Source organism: Agelaius phoeniceus, chromosome 3 (genome assembly GCF_051311805.1).
Source record: "Agelaius phoeniceus isolate bAgePho1 chromosome 3, bAgePho1.hap1, whole genome shotgun sequence".
Classification (NCBI taxonomy): Eukaryota; Metazoa; Chordata; class Aves; order Passeriformes; family Icteridae; genus Agelaius; species Agelaius phoeniceus.
The window spans coordinates 3,224,291-3,243,218 of record NC_135267.1 but is presented as its reverse complement, the minus strand read 5'-3'; the positions used below and the strand labels follow the sequence as shown (position 1 = coordinate 3,243,218).

General features: G+C 41.6%; 1 protein-coding gene across 2 annotated transcripts in view; it reads left to right on the top strand.

The window, feature by feature from the left end:
* The window catches only part of KIF13B (kinesin family member 13B), a 124,510-nt gene that overhangs the window by 11,291 nt on the left and 94,291 nt on the right, over nucleotides 1–18,928 (top strand). For both annotated transcript variants that reach the window (XM_077176486.1, XM_077176485.1), the window contains exon 2: nucleotides 902–995. In XM_077176486.1, the coding sequence (XP_077032601.1) occupies nucleotides 902–995 (94 nt within the window). The remainder of the gene's footprint in view (nucleotides 1–901; nucleotides 996–18,928) is intronic.

The window sequence follows — 18,928 nt, the reverse complement described above, 5'->3', positions numbered from 1 at the left end:
TCATGGCCATCAGAATCAGCACTTTCCAGGGCCAGTGTCACTGTGCAGGGACATGTTTGTGTGCAGGCCCCACGTCCTGGGTGTCTGTAGCCGTGACTTTGCCCATGACACCCATCAGAATCACCATTTGGGAGCCCTTTCCAGGACTATTTGTGTTCAGGCCCCACATCCTACAGCAGTGACTTTGGGTGCAGGCTTTGTGCTTTATCCCATACCTAACTCCATTTGTCACTGGGTGGATACCTTGGACTACTCTCAGTGTTATCCGAAGCTTTTATTTTGCTTTCCCCGCCTCTACTGCCGAGAATTCTCACACACTCCAAATATCCTCATTAGTCATAGTCCACATCCCACTGCCTGATGTCACTTGGGAGAGCTGGACTTGCCTGGAGCCTGTGGGGGAAGGACAAGCCCTTTTCTACGTGCTTGCACCTAAATTATTTTTGATGGGACTTGAATTTCTGCGAGCAGGTGCCCCAGGACTGACAGCTGGCACTGTATCACAGCAGTGGCCGGGGAAAATGTGCTGCAGATGGCAGGGGCAGCTTTCCCTGTGAGGCATTGAGGGAGCAATAAGAAGAGCTGTCAAAGTGGTACCAAGCCTAAATGGTTCTTTTCCCCCAGAAGAAATTTCATACTGCCCTTGTATATGCTGATTGTCCTTCAGTGAAACCCAAATGCTTTTTCTTGCTTTGAAAAGAGTGCTTGCTTTAAAGCTGGACAGGATCCATCCCATCAGAATATCCCTAGAAGTGGAATTTGGCAAAAGTCCTGTTTCTATTCTCTGGCTGATGGGTGGCTGTCAGACTGCATGAATAAATTTGGTGTCTGGAGGAAGTAATGGTGTATATAATCCCAGTGCTTTAGGAGCAGCACTTGACACTCTCTCATTTCTTTATAGAGCTTGATCTGCATACAAAATGTGTGGTGGATGTGGATGCAAACAAGGTTATTCTTCACCCTGTAAACACCAACCTTTCAAAAGGAGATGCCAGGTAAGATTTTTGAATTGGGAAGGTCCAGTTGCACAAATTAAACATGAGTCTAACAACTAGGAAATGTAGGCCTTGATAGAAGGCTTTTAGTTAAAAAATTATGTATATTCTTTCTGCAGTGTCATTGCCATCATCCATAAAATAAGGCTGATTTTTACCCTGCTGGGAAGTTGCTTTGAAAACCTTGTGCATTTTCTTCTTGCTCCCAACAATGTGTTAGTGGTTAATGAATCCATGAACTTTCATTTTTTTCTCATATGCTGCTATGGGACAGGAGAAATTCAAATCTGCAAAACAACTTGAGCAGAGCACAGTTTCTCATTTTGGAATGAAATTAATTTTCACAGTTGTTTTCTTATAATGGGTCATGGTGTGAGAAGGTGAATGAGAACATTCTGGAGAGATGTACCTCTAGGAGTTTCTTTGAAAGCTGGGGGGGCAGGGAGTGTGTATGTGTATTCCTGAGGCTGAAAGTTGACATCCAGGAAGATTTTTGGGGCATTCCATGCATCAAAAATCCGTGGAGAAGTTTATGTCAGAACTGGCATTAATCTGTTAAAATACTGTGAAACTGAAAAGTCATGTAGTGAGTGATAGAGTTGTGACTACTTAATTTATTGCTTGATGCAAGGGGAGGAAATGGAAAAAAAATACATGCATGAAACAAAATAATGGTGCAGGAAAAGGCAAAACCTGTTGCTGGATGTCTGCTGTCAATTGTCTGTTTTCTGGGAGGGAAAAAGGGAAGAGGTCTTAAGGGTAACAGGAGAAAAATTCTATGTGCTAAATTAAACACATAGAAAAGCTTTGTTTAAATTTTCATGTGATGCTGAGCTGTGTATCAGGGGTCAGATTTCATTAACTGATCTCTGATCATTTCAACTCCTCAAACCCAAGTGGACAAGGGAAGAGATCATCAGGTGCAGTATTTACCTTCCATTGTCATTAGCTGAAAGATTTATTACAGACAGTGGGACTGGAGCTTTAATAAGTTACTTAAAACCAAACAGGCTGTGTGTGTGGGAGTGTGTTTTTGTTTGTATCAATATCCTCCTCCTCCAGGAACATGTGCATTGTTCAGCTGCCAAAACCCTACGTTGATTTGAGCCTTTAAAAACGGCAGGAAATTGAGATTTTCAGAAGCCAAGTCAGCCACAGCTGGATTAAAAACGTTACTCGTAGTTTCTCTAAAACATGGCAATGAAATGCCCGGTTTACAGTCCCTAATATATGTTTTGAAACGTTCATGGGGCAGCCACACATCATGCAAATCCTGTCCCTTGGCAGGGGAGGGCTGGGTTGGCAGTGGCTTGAGGTCCCAGACAAGGTGGTGAGCTCAGTGTGAGAAGAATGCTTCATTTGCATCCTCACAAATGGCCACTGCTAATCTAAGCAGGAAGCAAAGGAAATTTATCTGGGGTGATTTAATAGAAGAGGGGAAAGTGGAGGCCCATTAGCTGCACTGTGGGTTTGCCTGGACATGGTGAGACAGCAGATCCCAAAAACACAAGTTGGAGCAGTGAGGGTTTGGAACAGGGTCCTTTTGGAACAGGTTACACCCTTGGGAGGCTGCTGCTGAATTGTCTTGGCTGCTGCAGCTCCATCAGAGGAATCTTAAATATCACCTCAAGGAAAAGGTTAGTTGTAGCTGCAGTTTTTCTGAGTCTGGGGTTTCATTTATGCTCAGGTTCTTCTTCAGTTTCCAAATCCACCATCAACTACTTCGCCTTCTGTTACAAAATCAATTCCTTCGGATTTCAGAGTTTTCTGGTGTCTCAAGTGAGCTGAAGGAATTCTGGCAAACCTTTTAACTAAAGAGGGAAAAGAGAAGTAATTAATATTGTAAATACACAGTTTAGCTGCTTGCAAAGCAGGGCAAGGTTGGAAACCTCCAGAGGTTTGCTGCATTTCTCATTGAGATGCCAGGGTCAATTTAGGATCTGGGAAGAGAATTTTAGAGACAGAATTCAGTGCTGTCACCTCCCCACTTGTCATGACTCAGCCTTGCTCAGGCAGGGAGTGACATTTGGAAAAACAACCCATGACTTTTGGATTTAAGCGTTTTTTTCCCCACTTCCACCCTCTCTGGAACAAACCAAGTGTGGGAGATAAGGAGAAGCAAATAAATCCCTTAACTTGAGGTGTGCCCTGACCGTTGCATAGGGCAAATTGTGTCCATTAATTGCCACTGAAATATTCCTAGGTCTTCAGAAAAGTGTCTGTAGTCGTTTCAAATTTGGCATTAAAAATTAAGGAATGTTTTGAAAATCCTGGTGATAACTGATGGACCTCAGTTCTTCTTCTGTCTACAAAGTGAATATATTATTTCTACATTAATCTAGAGATTTGAGGATTAATAAGTACATGTAAAACACTTGCTCTTAAAAAAAGTCTCTTTTCATATGGCTGGAAAAAATGTGGTATTCTCCTGTTATTCCTTAACCAAGAAATGACCTTTCCTGAGCTGGAGAGAGACAGCAGTTATTTTATTGAGCAATCCTTAATGCTGTTGTGCAGGTTTCAGTAACTTGATCACGTACAAAAGATCAATTTTAAAATCCATGGGATGACCTCCAGGCTGGGCAGGCTTTGCTATTAACCTTGGGCTGCTGAGGGGGTGGCTTGGTTGGTTTCTTGTGTTAAAATTAAAATTATAGTGTGTGGAAATGCTCACCCTTTTCTTTAGCTGCCATCACAAAATTAATTGTGACAGATCTTCGAGTTCTGTCACAAATTTCCCCAAATGACCTCTGTAAATGAAAACCTCCCCTCAAGGATGTGTGAAGCTCCAGGGATTCGCTGTGGATGGATAATGTCATTAGCATGACTTGTCCCCTCTTTTGTTTGCCTTCCTGAGCTGTCTGCTCCCTCTGCTCTCCCTGTTGCAAAGGTCAAGGCTGAAGTTTCTTTATCTACTCGGGATTTACTCCGTGCTGCAAAGATTACTCACAGCATTCTTACTCGGTGGCTGGGGCTTGGAGGAGGGTGTGAACTCATTGTGATTGAAGTGAATAGATAAGTCCTGGGCAACAATTGGAATGTTTATGGGAATTAATTTTTTGGAAAATCTCCAAATTGACTCTAATTACTCCAGGTTCCTTTGTAGCCTTTTTTTTTTTAACCATCAACTTGCTTGTGGTGTAATTTTACATCTCCCATTCAAGACCTGTTAAAAAGATTGATTTTTTTTTCCAGACAAAGGAGGTTTATTCTGTCTTGCAGACATAACTGTAATTGATGTGTAACTGATATGAGCTCAGAGATCAGTGGTGTATCAGTCTGGCACAGCCCTGTGAATCAGCTGTGGTATTTGTAAGGCAAAGCATTCATTAAATCTGCCCAGCAAACCCTCTGAGCCTTTCTATTAAGAGAAAATGCTTAAAAATGAAACAAGTGCTGACTTCACTGTACTTTTGTTGCAGTTTGTGGTTTTTCTAGCTGCTTTCCCTCTTGTTTTGCAGAACAGAGAGATTCCAAAGACTGGCACAGGGTAAAAACTCTTCCAAGGAGTGAGTGCAGCTAACTGGAGCTGACAAGTGTGTTAAACCAGGCTGGGTTTTTCCTCTTCAGCTATTGTAATGTCTTTATAATTAGTGCTTTGTAGTAGATGATTCAGTAATTGAGGATCTTTATAAAGATTTGCTTTTAAGGTATCTATTTCTGGATTTAAACCAGTTTACTTTTCTGTACTCACACACACAGTTTTTTTGCTCATCAGGTTGTTGTGCTTAAACTCAATTTGGTTGTTTTTAAGGAGTTTTGGAAATTGAGAAAAAATATTGAGGGTTTTTGTAGCCTTGCAGCAGCTGAGCTCAGTGATTTGTGCTTTGATGAGGAACTGGGTGAAGCCCAAGTATATTTTACATAGGAAAGAATATTTTTAGAAGATTCTTCTGCCATTCCAATTGCTGTTTTCTTTCTAAAACATATGACAGTCCTGAAGAAAGTTGTGAGGAGATGGGGCTTGGAACAACCTGGGATGGTGGAAAATGTCACTGCCCATGGCAGGGGGCTGGAATGGAGTGAACTTTAAGGTCCTTCCAACTCAAACTATGTTTCAAGTGGGTAATAAATTGCTGATTTCCAGTGGATGATGGACTTCAGGCAGCAGTTGGGTTAAAGTGAACAGCCCAGTGTGTTAAAACTTTCCTGAGTTTGTCTTTGGACTGAAGTTTCTTTCTTCTTATGAAGCTGAAGAAGCTTTTAATCCTTTTGAAGAAATGAAGATTAAGGCCAATTCAGACAGAATCCTGGCAAAGATTTGGATATTGAGAAAACTCTACCAGAAAACAAGAATTAGGGTCTCAAGAACCAAGCAACGCTAATTCACTCTTTTTGAAGGGTTAGGCACAAAGTGGAGGAACGGTAACTAACACACATGACTTGGAATTTAAAAACAAACAAAAACTGGAATGGGGTGTTCTTGCAAGCCCACACAAGCTCCCTGTGCTCTGTGTTAGCCAGGAATCCCGTGCTGGGGAGGCAGGATAAGCCCTGCTTGGCACAGCCTGGGCAGTTACACAATGCTGGGTCTGCCCAGAGCAAGGTGAAGCCGCCTTTCACCTGCCTGGGGTGTGTGGGTGACTCCTTAGCGTGACTCCAGAACTCCCCTTAAAGCTGCTGAAAGCTGAAAATAAGTCATGACTTAGGAGCTCTTGCTGTGGGGAGTGTCAGAGACCTCGAGATCCCTCGATCATGATGGGAAATGCTAATTTTAGTGTGGAAGTGCCTGAGTGGTGAGGTGGTCAAAGTGCAGGTGAATTGATTTTTTGTGAGAAAATTATTGATAAGGGAGTGTGTTGGTTGGAGTGAATGTACATTGAGTGGAAAAACAGTTATAAATTAAAAAATACCTCTGTGATGTGACAAAGTATATATATCACATATTTCAGTGAACTACACAAGGAATACATGTGGAATAATAAGCAGAAATCCCAGTTAAAAAATCTGGCAAAAACTGAACACATCATGGTCCTTTTTACCTTTGTTCTATATCTTACAATTTTGCACACAAACATCCATTTGCCTCACTCACAGAGTGGAGATGCCTAGAAAGGAAATGCCTACAGGATTATAGAGATGTTCTTAAATATGTAGATATGTATGAACTGGAAAAGTTGACTGATAGGAGTAACCAGGAAAAATTGACTTTTAAAAAATAACTCATGGCAGCATGAGCACGTTGGGGTGCAGACTTCACTTCCACCCTAGGAAAGAAAGGACATGCTTGATCAGAAAAGGAGGCAAATGTATGAAAGCATTGCTATTTATGGAACTAATCTGCAGAACTCCACACTCCCAAGAAAACAGGCAATTACTGGTGGATAGTCATGGAAAAATGCCCACATTTTCTTGAAAATCACCCAGGATCCTGCCTGATGTTAGGCAGGAACCACTTGGAGAGCTGTCTCATCTCAGGCATCTGTGTCCCCAGCTGTTCCTGCATTTGATTGAGGAGTCTCAGCTGTTGGACACCACCAGAAATGGAATATTGGGCTCGCTGAGACCATTTGCATGCTGTGGTATGGTTGTTATTTGACAGCAAAGCAATTTAAAGGGAGAAATATTATTGTCTTTGAAGATGGGTGAAAGCTAATTGCTGTGCCTTTGCTTCTCCATATCTTTCCTGGCATTGTATTAATTCTGTATAAACCACTTGGGGGGTGGGGAAAATTCAGATTAGGCTGTGTGGAAGGGACATAGAGTTGCATTAAGCAGGAATGGCTCCCCTGACTGAGGTGTCACATTGGTGCATAAAATTCTGAGAATGAAAATTTCTGGGTTAGATGTTATTTCAGCATTGTCTTCCAGGGAACAGATTTGGCAATGTTTTCATGTGCAGCAATGTTCCAGGAAGCTGGGGGGGCAGGGAATGTGTGTGTATTCCTGAGGTTGAGAGCTGACATCCAGAAGAAAGGGAAGTTTGCCCTTCTTGACATCCAAACTGGTGGATTTTGGGCACAGATCAGCTCACAGGAAGTTCATGTTTGCAAAAACAGCACCATGAGATTTTCCTGTACTGCCAGCTTGGCCTCTGTTTTATCCCTGCTCAACTCTTACTTCCAGCATGAGCTTGCTCTGTAAAATTATAGTTATTTCTGCTGGATTTTATTGGTTACTGAACAGCCTAAAGCAGTTGGATGAGAAAAATAAGACTAATTTGCAATTGACAGAGTCATTTAAATGAGTGAATGAAATTGCTTTTCCAGTCTACTAGCAAAGCTTATTTTGTAGGAAGTGATATTAAACCTATAATTTGGAGGTGAACTTCTGCTGGGGGAAGTTTAGGTTGGATATTAAGAATTTCTTGGATATAAACAATTGGTTATAAACAATTTCTTCACTGGGAGGATTTCAAGCATTGGAAGGGGCTGCCCAGGGAGACGCTGGAGTCCCCATCCCTGAAAGGATTTAAAAGTTGTGTGGATGTGGCACTTGGGGACTTGATGGTTTTAGAGGACTTCTCATAATTTTGTGTGCTAATTAAGGCTAGACTGCATCCAGCTGCCAGTCATTTGTTACTCTCAAAATTATCTTCTGATGTAAAAATTATATGACTAAACACTTCTGACGAGTTTCTGCAGTACTTAGGAATAATTTTGTTAAAAGTGTGCTGGGGACAGCAGGAATGGCACACAAGGCTCTGCCACTGCACCTCCCCAGGCTTTGTCTGCACGAAGGAGAAATTAATTTGCACAAGGAGGTGAAGGCTCACCATATGAACTCCTTATCTTGTGTAAAATTGAGAAGTGGGAGTTCTGCCAGGAGAGAAGGGGGTTGCTGTGCTTCCAAGCTGTGCTTTTGAGGAAGTGTTTGCTCCAGCTCACGTGCTTGGACTGAAGTAAAAGTGAAAATCCGAGACAGAAACCCTGTATTAGTTTTTGTGATGGATAAAAAGGTAAACAGAAATTTTGAGCTGTGCTTAAAACAGACCTGTAACCTATTTTGTATTGCTTAAGTAAATAAATGGTGAGACTTGTGTTAATGATTTCTTTTATAGCTGATTTCCCTTCCCACCAGCTGGATCACACCTATTTATGTCTACCTTTTTTAATGGCAAACATTGTCATAATTAATTAGCATTATCTGTTATTTAAAAGCTTTGTGCCCACGAGGCAAGTGAAAACTGCTTTAACATGAGCCATATCCTCCTGAAGTGAGAATTTGGGTGGCTCTGTCACTACTGGAATCATCCTTGCCCCCCCATATTCCTTGGATGAGCATCAAAGGGGCCTTTTCTGATCTTGCTGCTCATTTGGCCAAGCTGGTAATACCCTGCTGCATTTGAGGGAAAGAGCAAATAAATGAAAAATTCATTTGTTTCACATCATGTGATCTGAAGTACAAACCTCAGCTTGTGCTTTATTGATTCTTAATCTCTGGTGCTTTTTCTCCTTAAAACCCAAAACATTTGTAAAGTACCTGCAGCCTTAATTCTTCACTAAATTGAAGGGTTTTGCTGTGCAATGTGTCTGCAGGTTCTGAAGTACTCATGGGATTATTGATCTGCTTGCAGACAGCATTTGCAGGTTGGTGGTGATAATTGCTCAGCATCCAGGAAAACTTTTTTCCTTCAGGAAAACTCTGGGGCTGGCAAAGGGTTTTGGCTGGGATTTCTCTGAGGAATTGACTTCTGCTGCAAACAAAAAACTGCCTGTGGTCCCTTCCCAACAGTAGAGCCACTTCCCAGAGCTGGGTTGTTTTCCTGAGAAAACCTCAACCCAACCAGAAAACAAAACCAAAACCCCTCTTGGTGCCATGTTGAAGCTATTAGAATTAATGTGCTTAATATTTGAGTGGAATGTAGCTTTTGTTGAACCATTTATGGCAATTTTGAGGGAACTATCTCAACAGTTTTGGTTTTTAAGCCCACCTGTGTCTGAAACTTACAGTAACAGGTTGTTGAAGCTTCAGGGAGATTGTGAAGTTTTACTTGTTAAATCTACAAAACAGACAAATTATTTTGTTTTAAGAGGAGTCTCTCTCTCTCTCTCTCTCTCTCTCTATCTATCTATATATATATATATGTATCACTGTTTTTATGCTCAACCAATTTTGTTCTGCAGATGTTTGAGTTTAAATTCCAGAATCTTGATCTCAGATGAATATAATGAGATCAGAAAGAAATGCAAGAGAGAATATTTCCCACCCTCCAACGTGATGGATCAGAAATAACCAGGATAACTTTGTGCTGTACAGCTCTCCCACTCTCTGTTGCAGTCATTTTGATTGTGTAGATGTGTCCCCCAGGCTAATTTGAAATAATATAATCTGAATGTTCAGGGTTTGATGCTCTCCTAAGAAGGTGGATGATGCCTCATCATGTTATCAGTGATTGTATGGTCAACTGGAAGGCACAGGCAGATAATATCACATATAGTCTTCTAATTTCCTTGTGTTTCAGAAAATGGAATAGGAAAACTATCAGGGTTTGTTTCCTAAATTATATACAAGCTTAGTATGAAAAGTAAGGAAAAGGAGAAACCTCTTAGTATCTTACAGTCATTGTCCTGAGGAAACTTGAACAAGTTTTTAGTTACTTGAGTGTATCAGTCTGAGGTAATTTGTCCTTTTTTGTTGTAGTGGTGTTAATTTAAGGATGGCACTGTTGCACTTGATGCTGCCTTACACTTATGAGGTTTATTCTGATTTTGTCACCAGCTCTGTGAAGTCTGAAATAAAGCTACTGAATGCAGAGGAACTTGTTTCTGTGTGTGTTACAGTAAAATGAGAAACTTTGAACTGCTGTAGCACCTCAAGATTTGCTTCAATATTTGATGTTCCTCTATCTGAATTTCAGTAGATGAAGAAAAACACAACAGGCCTGTTTGTTATCCTCCTCCTGTGAGGAGAAATCAACAATCAGCATCTTGTAGGTATTTCTGCTTTCTGTTTTCCATGAGCTTGGTCTGCAGAAATGCAGCATCTGCTGCTCGTGCATGGGCAGCACCCTTCCCCCTGCTGGGGATGCTTTTCCATCCTGGAAAGAAGCTTTGGAAGTCTGGCTGTTTATGGCCTCCTCCTAAAAGCAGCACTAAGTTTTGTGGTTTTGCAGTTTTAAAAGTACCAAACTATCTTCCCTTGGTTGTAATTTGCATTCAAATAAGTTGTGTCTTTATCCATTTGTTTTGTGTGGAGCAGGACAGATTCTGGGGATATAAATCTGCCTGTGGGATGTGTGTTGCATTCACTGCTCTGGGAGTATGTGAAATAAAATGACATTTTAATTAGTGCTCAAAAGTTCATGGCAGCCTTGATAAGCATGAGGCTTGATAAGTATATACTGCTTTACAAATCTAATTATCCAGTTGGAGCTCCTTTGAGGAGAGGAGCAGTCAGAGTAATGGTGATTTTTTTTTGGCTAAAGGAAGAGGACTGGACATAAAGGATATCAGGAGAAGAAGGATGGGCTTCTTAAGAGTAGTGGCTGCACAAGGGTATTTAAGTTTTGCCTCAGCTCTACCATATGCTTCTTATCTGACTGTGAACTGCAGATTCCCTTCTTCCATTGCAAGCTTCTAAAACAAATCTAGCATTTTCCCCATTTTTTTGGTTGCTATCTAGTCCAAGAAGCGTTTTACTGTGTGGGAGGGTGGCTTTTTATTGGCTTTTGGTTTGTTCTTCTTGTTATTGTTGTCATCTTGTGGTTTATTGTGTTAGGGGATTTTTTTGGTTTTGTTTTTTTTTTTACCCCAGCAAGAAGCTTCCTGTGCTGGTGTATAATTAATTGGGTCACATCACTCAGTGGGGCCAGAACTCTGGGCATTTATATTTTGGTAGTGACGTAAAGAAACCCTATATCTTAATGTGTATTGTCTGAGGTTCTTAGGCTCATCCACTTCACTTGAATTTTCAGCCTTTTGGAAAGCACAATACCATTTTCTTCCTTTCTCCTCAGGGTTTGTAGCCTCCTGCCAGCATTTTGTTCTGTCCCTCAGCAGTTGTAGCCTTACTGTGCTGATCAGATAAATGAAATGAAGGAACAGGACATCCACTCAGCTTTATCTGAGCAGTCCTGCAGTGATGAGCACTTCCAGCTCTCTGGATTTTTTAAAGCATTACTTCATGTGTACATTCATGATCTGAATTTTAGCTATGCTTGGGAGCAAAAAATAGTACCTGATATGAATAGCTCCAATCAAAATTGAGCTCTGATCAAACTGCCAGAGGTCAGGGTTAGATGGGATATTGGGAAGGAATTGTTCCATGTAGAGGCCCTGGCACAGGGTGCCCAGAGTAGCTGTGGCTGCCCCTGGATCCTTGGAAGTGTCCAAGGCCAGGCTGGACAGGGCTTGGAGCAGACTGGGATAGTGGAAGGTGTTCCTGCTCATGGCAGGGTTTGAAAGTGGGTGATATTCAAGGTCCTTTCCCACCCAAACCATTCTGGAATTCCATGGCAGTGACATTATCCACTGTTTTATTCTTCTGTTAAACCTTTTCTTGGTTTGAAGGCTCTTCTCCCTCGTTCTCTGAGCTCTTGGAATGGTATTTGCCATCACCTTACTTCCATTTTGGAACATTTGTATATCACAGACCCTATATTTCTTATTTCTTCTCAGAAAATGCACATAAAGATAATATCTTTGCAAAGTTTGCAGCCATGGCACCGTGGAGAGGGAGAATTACAATTTCTGCAGAAACTTTAGAGGTGTGAAGTAAAAAAAAAAAAAAAAAAAAAGACAAAAGACAGAGAAAAACCACATGCAGATTTTGTGGCAGAGAAGACAGAAATAGGGATGGTTGTGAGAGGAAGCAATTTTCTGGTTGCTGACACCACATTTGCACCAGCTGAGGCTTACCAGCATCTCTAGTGCAACTCTACGAGTTTTCTTACTTAAACACCTGCCCTAAGCAGCAAAGAGGCTGTGAAGCCACTTCTGCTGAAACCTCCCACCCTTGCTCTGCTCCTGCCTGTGCAAATCCTCTCTGTAGAGCTGGCACACGTGGTTTTATCTCTCCCTGTCACCACTGAGGTGTCTTCCTGTGCTGCTAAGAGTTTAATTGAATTGCAGGAGGAGCACTGGCAGGCCTTTCACAGGGTTCCCAGTGCAGGAATTATGAGGGATTAGTAGAACCATGGCAGGTTCACACTGCACAGGAGTGCAATGCTACAGAGTAATCTCAATTCTGGGTGCTAAGTAATTACTGCAGCATGTGGACATAGGTTTGGAATTGGGCATAGTCCTCCATGACCCCATTTTAAGTGATAATTAAGAATCTCCTGGTTAAGTAGTGAGGTGTTTTACTTGTGAAGGTGGCACAAGGTGAAACTGGTGGAGTTCTCTGAGTGTGTGTGATGGATATCCTGGTGTAGATGCTGGTTCAGCTTTTTGTGAAATGATGTCAGTCTTTGGAATCACAGAATGGTTTGAGCTGCAAGGGAGCTTAAAGCTCATCCCATTCCACCCCCTGCCATGGGCAGGACACCTTCCACTATCCCAGGCTGCTCCAAGCCCCATCCAGCCCGGCCTTTGACACTTGCAGGGATCCAGGGGCAGCCACAGCTTCTCTGGGCACGCTGTGCCAGGGCCTTACCAACCTCACAGCCAGGAATTCCTTACCAATATCTGACTCAAATCTTCCCTTTTCCAGTTTGAAGCCATTCCCCCTGGTCCTGTCCCTTGTCCCCAGTCCCTCTCCAGCTCTCCTGGAGCGCCTTTAGGCCCTGGAAGGGGCTCTGAGCTCTCCCAGGAGCTTTCTCCAGGTGAGCACCCCCAGCTCTCCCAGCCTGGCTCCAGAGCAGAGGGGCTGCAGCTCTAAGAGCATCTCAGTGGCCTCCTCTGGACTCTCTCCAGCAGCTCCATGTCCTCCTTGTGCTGGGTCCCCAGAGCTGATGCAGTGTCCCAGGTGAGGTCCCACCTGAGCAGGGCAGTGAGGGAGAATCCCCCCCCCTTCTCCTGCTGCCCACGCTGTGGGTGAGCCCAGGATAGTGTTGGCTTTCTGGGCTGAGATAGTTGTGCACTCTGTAGCCAAACATTTCCTCATACCTTTATGTTTTTTGTCCTCTAGTTCCTGTTCAGGTTTCTCAGGTGACACTTTCCCAGGTCAGGTCGTGCCACCAACTCCTTTCCAGAGGCCATGGCTGATGTGAAAAACGCCAATCACTTGTTTTAAAATTTTAAAAGTTTAGTAGTAATAAAATGGTTGTAAAAATAATAATACAATTAGAGTAATAACAATTTGGACAAATTGAATCAGGACAATATGAGACAATAGAGACAAAGAGTTATGGATGTCTGGGTACCTTTTTCTGGGCAGCACGAGCCCAAAAAAGGACACACATTAACAAAGGATTAACCCTTAAAAGCAATAACCTGTTGCATATTCATACACCTCATACATGATGCATAAATTCCATTCAAACACAGGATTCTGTCTGGTCATCCTCATCTTCTTCTTCTGAATCCTAACAGCGCCTTCAAGGCAGGAAGAAGTTCCTTTCTTCTGATAAGAGGGAATAAATTCTTTTTCTCTGAAAGATTCAGGTGTCCTGTGGCTGCTATCTCAGTGCGAGTCCTTTCTTTAAAAAAAGTATTCTATGGCATAGTTTCTGTTTTAACATTTTTTATAACCTAAAACTATATTTACCACACTACTTAAGAGAATGAATCCAGCATTACTTTCTAACACAACACATATAATATTCATTTGAATATTTGCGAAAAGCCAATCTTAAAATACATGCATTTTTCACAGCTGGGATTCTGTGTGCTCTGTGACAAGCAGAGCAGGGATATCACCTGGCTGCCTCCAGGTGAGAGGCAGAGGAGTCCTGGAATGCTTTGGAATTGCTGCTGGAGTCATGGCAGCTTACTCATGGCACTCTTGGACACTGGGATGTGCCTGTGGAGTCACAGGCTGGAAGGAGCCTCTGGAGGTATCTGCTCCATCCCTCCCTCCTCAAACAGGGTCTCCTGGAGCTGTTTACCCAGGATTTTGTCCAGATGTTTCTTTATTATCTCCAGAGATCATTTATGTAGCTCTCTGTGCATTAATAAAACCATAAGGTGTTTGTGTGCTGCTGAAGAGTGACCTGGTTCCGAGTGGAATTTGGATTGCACCTGCCTTGGTGAGATGTGGGAACTAAGCTGACAGAACTCAGTATAAATACCAGCTGTCACTGGATAATTGTGTCCATAATTAATATGTTTGAAAGTGAGAGACAAGTTCGTTTTCAAGGCAGTAGTGATGTCAGCAGTTCATTGTAGCTTCATTTGTGAGGGGTTGTTGGCAAGCCACAAGTCTGCACCTTTTGGTAAATTCTGTTTAACAGGACATCCATCCAGAAACTGTAAAAATTAATCACAATTATCTGATGTTCATCTTGAATAATTATCTGCTAAATGAAAACTTAGTTACCCAAAGAAATTCCAATTCAGGCAGTGCGGGGGGCTGCTTGTGTAATTGGCTGCTTTGGTTTGTGTGGACACAACCTCTGCAGGACATCCTTTGTCCTAAAAAACCAAGGATTTCAAAATCATTTTTTCTTTCCTTCAGTCATTTTTCATTTGGGGAACATCTTGCCTGAGTTTTGGGGTTAACTCTGGGAGGTTTTTCAGCACATCAGTGATTATAACCTTCAGGAAAATTTGCAAACACCCTCCAGGTTGCCATGGCATTTTAAACACTTTTTTTCCTCACATTTTGGACATTAACTACTTAGATCCTTGAACTTGACAATGGCAGATGCTGGTAAAGTGTTTTTTTTTAAATTTGCTGTAAGGAAAACATTGGATAGGAGAAAATTTGAACAGATTAATTCAGACACTGCAGGTGAGGTAGAAAGATGAGTGTTTAGGAGTGCCCTGCTCATGCATGTGCCTTGCTGCAAATTTTGGCAGATACAATTCCAAAGACTTCACTGGCACTAACAAGTTCTAAAACGGTTGCCAAGTTTATATAAGTCATTAAACCTCGTTTATTGTCAGGATTAATGCTTAGAAAGAGCTTGATTCCTTCAGGAAAAGTATTGAAATCCATCCTTGCAGAAAAATGAAGTTAATTTTTATCACAAAAGAAAGTAACTTGACAGTTTAGTCTCTCCTGGCATCCTTAGGCCAACAAGAAACTAATTACAGCATAATTGTGGTTTCTGCTGCTGTTGTCCCATCTGTGTACAGTGGTTTATAAAATATTATGAAAATTGAAGAAATGGCCATAAGTTAAAAATCTTTGCTGTTTTGCAAATGATTGCACTTGGAATTATGACTGGAGTTTTGGAGCAAGTTTTTAATCTGTATTTGCAGGGGAACATAATGAAAAATAATGAGGTTAGAGTCAGACTTGAAAATCTATTTATGGGAACTCAAAAAGGGGGAAAAATCTTATGCTGAAACAATTAATTAATTTTTAATTATGATTTGAAGGATGTCATTTGAAGACATTTTAAAACCTATTTATAAATCAGATTCTTTTAGAATACAGTACCAAAGGCAGTATGGAAAATGAGTAATAATGGCAGGAGTACTTGTTCTGCCTTAAAAGGAGATATTCAGTTTATTATTTGAATTCCAAGTTGCTGGAGCCTGTTCTGTGAGTCTCTTGCCACTGATGCTTTATAGGGAATCTTTTTCATTGCTAAACCAAGTGAATATACTCAAATTATGGCTTCTCCTATAAGGTTCATTTGTAGCCTTTTTCTATTATTAAATGCTAAAAGAAAGAAAATTTAAAAATCAGACCAATGGTGCATCAGAATTTGGGGGAGGGTTTCTTCTGTCTCTCAAAGCTTGTTTAAGGTTTTTGAGTGACAGAAGGGAAGGGACCCCAAAATGTCTTGCAGAGTGACTTCACCCTGGTGCCATGGTGGAGCCTCTTCCCAGGAAGGGCACAGTGGCCAAGACAAATCAAACTTGTCCAAAAAGAGAATTATCTGTGCTGCAGGATTTGTGCAGAGACTTGTAGTGATCTCAAAGGACAAAAAACACTCACTGGAAGTGATTTCAGTGCTTTCAAGATGATGCTTCTTCAGGAGGTTCCTCTTTTTCTCCTTCCCTGTCATCTCCTTTCCCTTTCATCCATCATGTTTGTGATGTACAAACATGGATAAGCAAACTGTTGCCTTGATCTGAGTGGAATATATCAAATTACAGAATGGTTTGGGTGGGAAAGGACCTTAAAACTCATCCCATTCCAACTCCAACACCTTCTACTATCCCAAACCCCATCCAGCCTGGCTTTGAACACTTCACAGATCCAGGAGCAGCCACAGCTTCCCTGGGCAGCCTCTGCCAGTGTTTTACCACTTCTGAAGTATTTTGGGGAGCACAGTTCTCATTCCTGTCTGGTCCATCTGTTTGCTGCCCAGGAAGCAGAATTAGATTGATTAATGAATTTTTGGGGTTCCAGCCAGCCATTAAATGCTGCAGAGTAGTTGTAACACCAAACTGGGGTGGTTTGGTCCTGTGCTGGGTCTGAGTAGCACTTTTCTATCTCTGAGCTGCTAATCTAGGGTATTTAAGGTCAGAAAGGCCAAACCCAGGCCTGAGCAATTCTGAGGAGGCATCAAAACCCAGCATTTTCTGCCCTCTTGGGTGAATCTCCCTTTTTAAAGGGAGCGCTTTTCCTGGCCTGGTGTACTTGCTCAGGTGACCACAGCTGCTCTAAATGTTTTATTAATTCTTATTAATTCTTATTCTCATTAATTCTTATTAATTTTTATGATTTTTAATTAATTTTTATTAGTTTTTATTTTTATTATTTTAAATAATCTTTAATATTTTTTATCATTTCTTATTATTTTTAATTAATGCAGAGCCATGAGTTACTTCACCAATCACTTGTAGTATTTGATGGAAGCAGTGAAGTGAGCATGTGGCAGCTTTGTCTGCTGGCTCACAATTCTCCCTGAAGCCATAAAAGAGCTGCAAGTGCTGGAGTTCTGTTTTAATCCCCTACAAGGTTTACCTTGCCATTTATCAATGGAAACAATGCAGCCACAGAGAACTTCAAAGTCTCTTTGTTTCACAGCAACGATCCAGGCAGAGCAGGTTCCTTCCTGTAAACACTCACTTTCCATGGCTCAAAGTCTTTATTTTTAAAAGTATCTTTATTAGGAATCACCTACTGATGCTGTGTCCAGGAGTTTTTCAGTGTTTATGATCCTCCTGTGCTGTGGGAAATTAAACTAATCTTTCCATATTCTTAGAGAGTTGGACAGGGTGGATTGAAATGAGTTTTTTTTTGATGATTTTTAAAAAAAAGTTTCTACATGCTATAACATTTTATTCCTGGTAGTTAAAGGTAGACCTTGCACACAGAACCACCAGTGCATATCGTGTTTATCTGATGAATCACTGCTTCAAAATAGCCTATTCCCTTTCATCAGGTTTTTAATTAGCAGTGGTTTAGGATCTGATGCAGATGGAAATATTGTTGATCATCTGAGACTGCTTATTGCAGTGAAAGATTTACTGCTGATAAATCTTGTGGTGTCAGCAACAGAAGTGATGCTGGTTCAACACTGCTCACTTCAGGTAAATAGGGACAAATTGAATTCTTAGAAATGACAGCTATTTTTTAATAATCTGAGTGATTATTCCCTTTTCTACCTTCTGTCCCACTTGTTTACTAATACTGTCTGCTCCTCTCCTGGCACTTGAGACTTCTGATGCCATGGAGATTTTGGGTGAGGATCTGTGCTGCTCTCATGTGGGGATCCTTCTTTAGGTGGAGCATTAGTGTAGCATTTTCCTTGACAGAAACATGAAGTGCCTGTTGATAGATTTGTGCTTTCTATTTAGCTAAAGCAAAAAAAAATATTTCTGCTTTTTGGTACTTGAAAATTAGGTGCTTTTAAATTTTTTGCAGTAGTTGTTCTGTAAAAACAAGGCTATTTTCTGTGCTGTAGCCATGTGTGTTTGCTCTTTTCCATGGCATTTTTCATTCTTCAATTTTATTGGAATAATTCAGTAAAATATCCTTTCCCATTATGTAAACCACATAGTCTGTAAGCTGGGAGTATGGAATGGCTCTAGCTGCTTATGCCTTGTTTCTTAATTCTTGATAAGGAGGTCTCATGGAAAGGTTTGTAAGACACCTTAGGATGGGACTGAAGATAAAATGTGGTATTTTGTGTGTAAGATACATTCTGTCAGCATGTATTTGTCACATTACTGAAATTACTTTGTTTTGCTGAAATATACCTTCACACCACAGGTTTTAAAGGCTGAGGGATCATAAATAGTGAAGTATTTCATGAGCTGGAACTACCAGATGACCTCAGTGCTTGATACAAAGTGCTGCCATCACCTTGGGAACTTGTGTTGTGACAAGGGAAAGGTGGCATGAAAGCCTAAAACTAGAAAAATCCAAATTGGGAATTTATCTGTATCACTCTTAAGGGTAGGGGTTATGAACTGTTGGAACAGGCTGTGACAGGTAACAATGAGTTCTTGTTGGCAGGAATGAGGATAAGTTTCCAAAGGGAGCAGTGGTAGCCAAATGTTGTCATTGTGGAGTTGGTGTTGGCAAGATCAGGTTGGCTCTGTAACTTTTCTTTCCAGCTTTAATATCTCTGAATATTGAGAGGCTATGATGGGCAGACTTCATGTGGTGCGTGGTTGTGGTGTGAGTTGGAAGGAACCTTAAAGCTCATCCAGTTCCACTCCCTGCCATGGGCAGGGACACCTTCCACCATCCCAGGATGCTCCAAGCTCCATCCAACCTGGCCTTGGACACTGCCAGGGATCCAGGGGCAGCCACAGCTTCTCTGGGCACCCTGTGCCAGGGCCTCCCCACCCTCTTGGAGAATAATTCCTTCCCAATATCCCATCCATCCCTGCCCTCTGGCGGTGTGCAGCCATTCCCTGGGTCCTGTCCCTCCGTCCCTTGTCCCCAGTCCCTCTCCAGCTCTCCTGGAGCCCCTTTAGGCTCTGGAATGGTTCTGGTCACCTTGGCAGGAGCAGCTCCATGGACAAACCTCAGTTAATGTG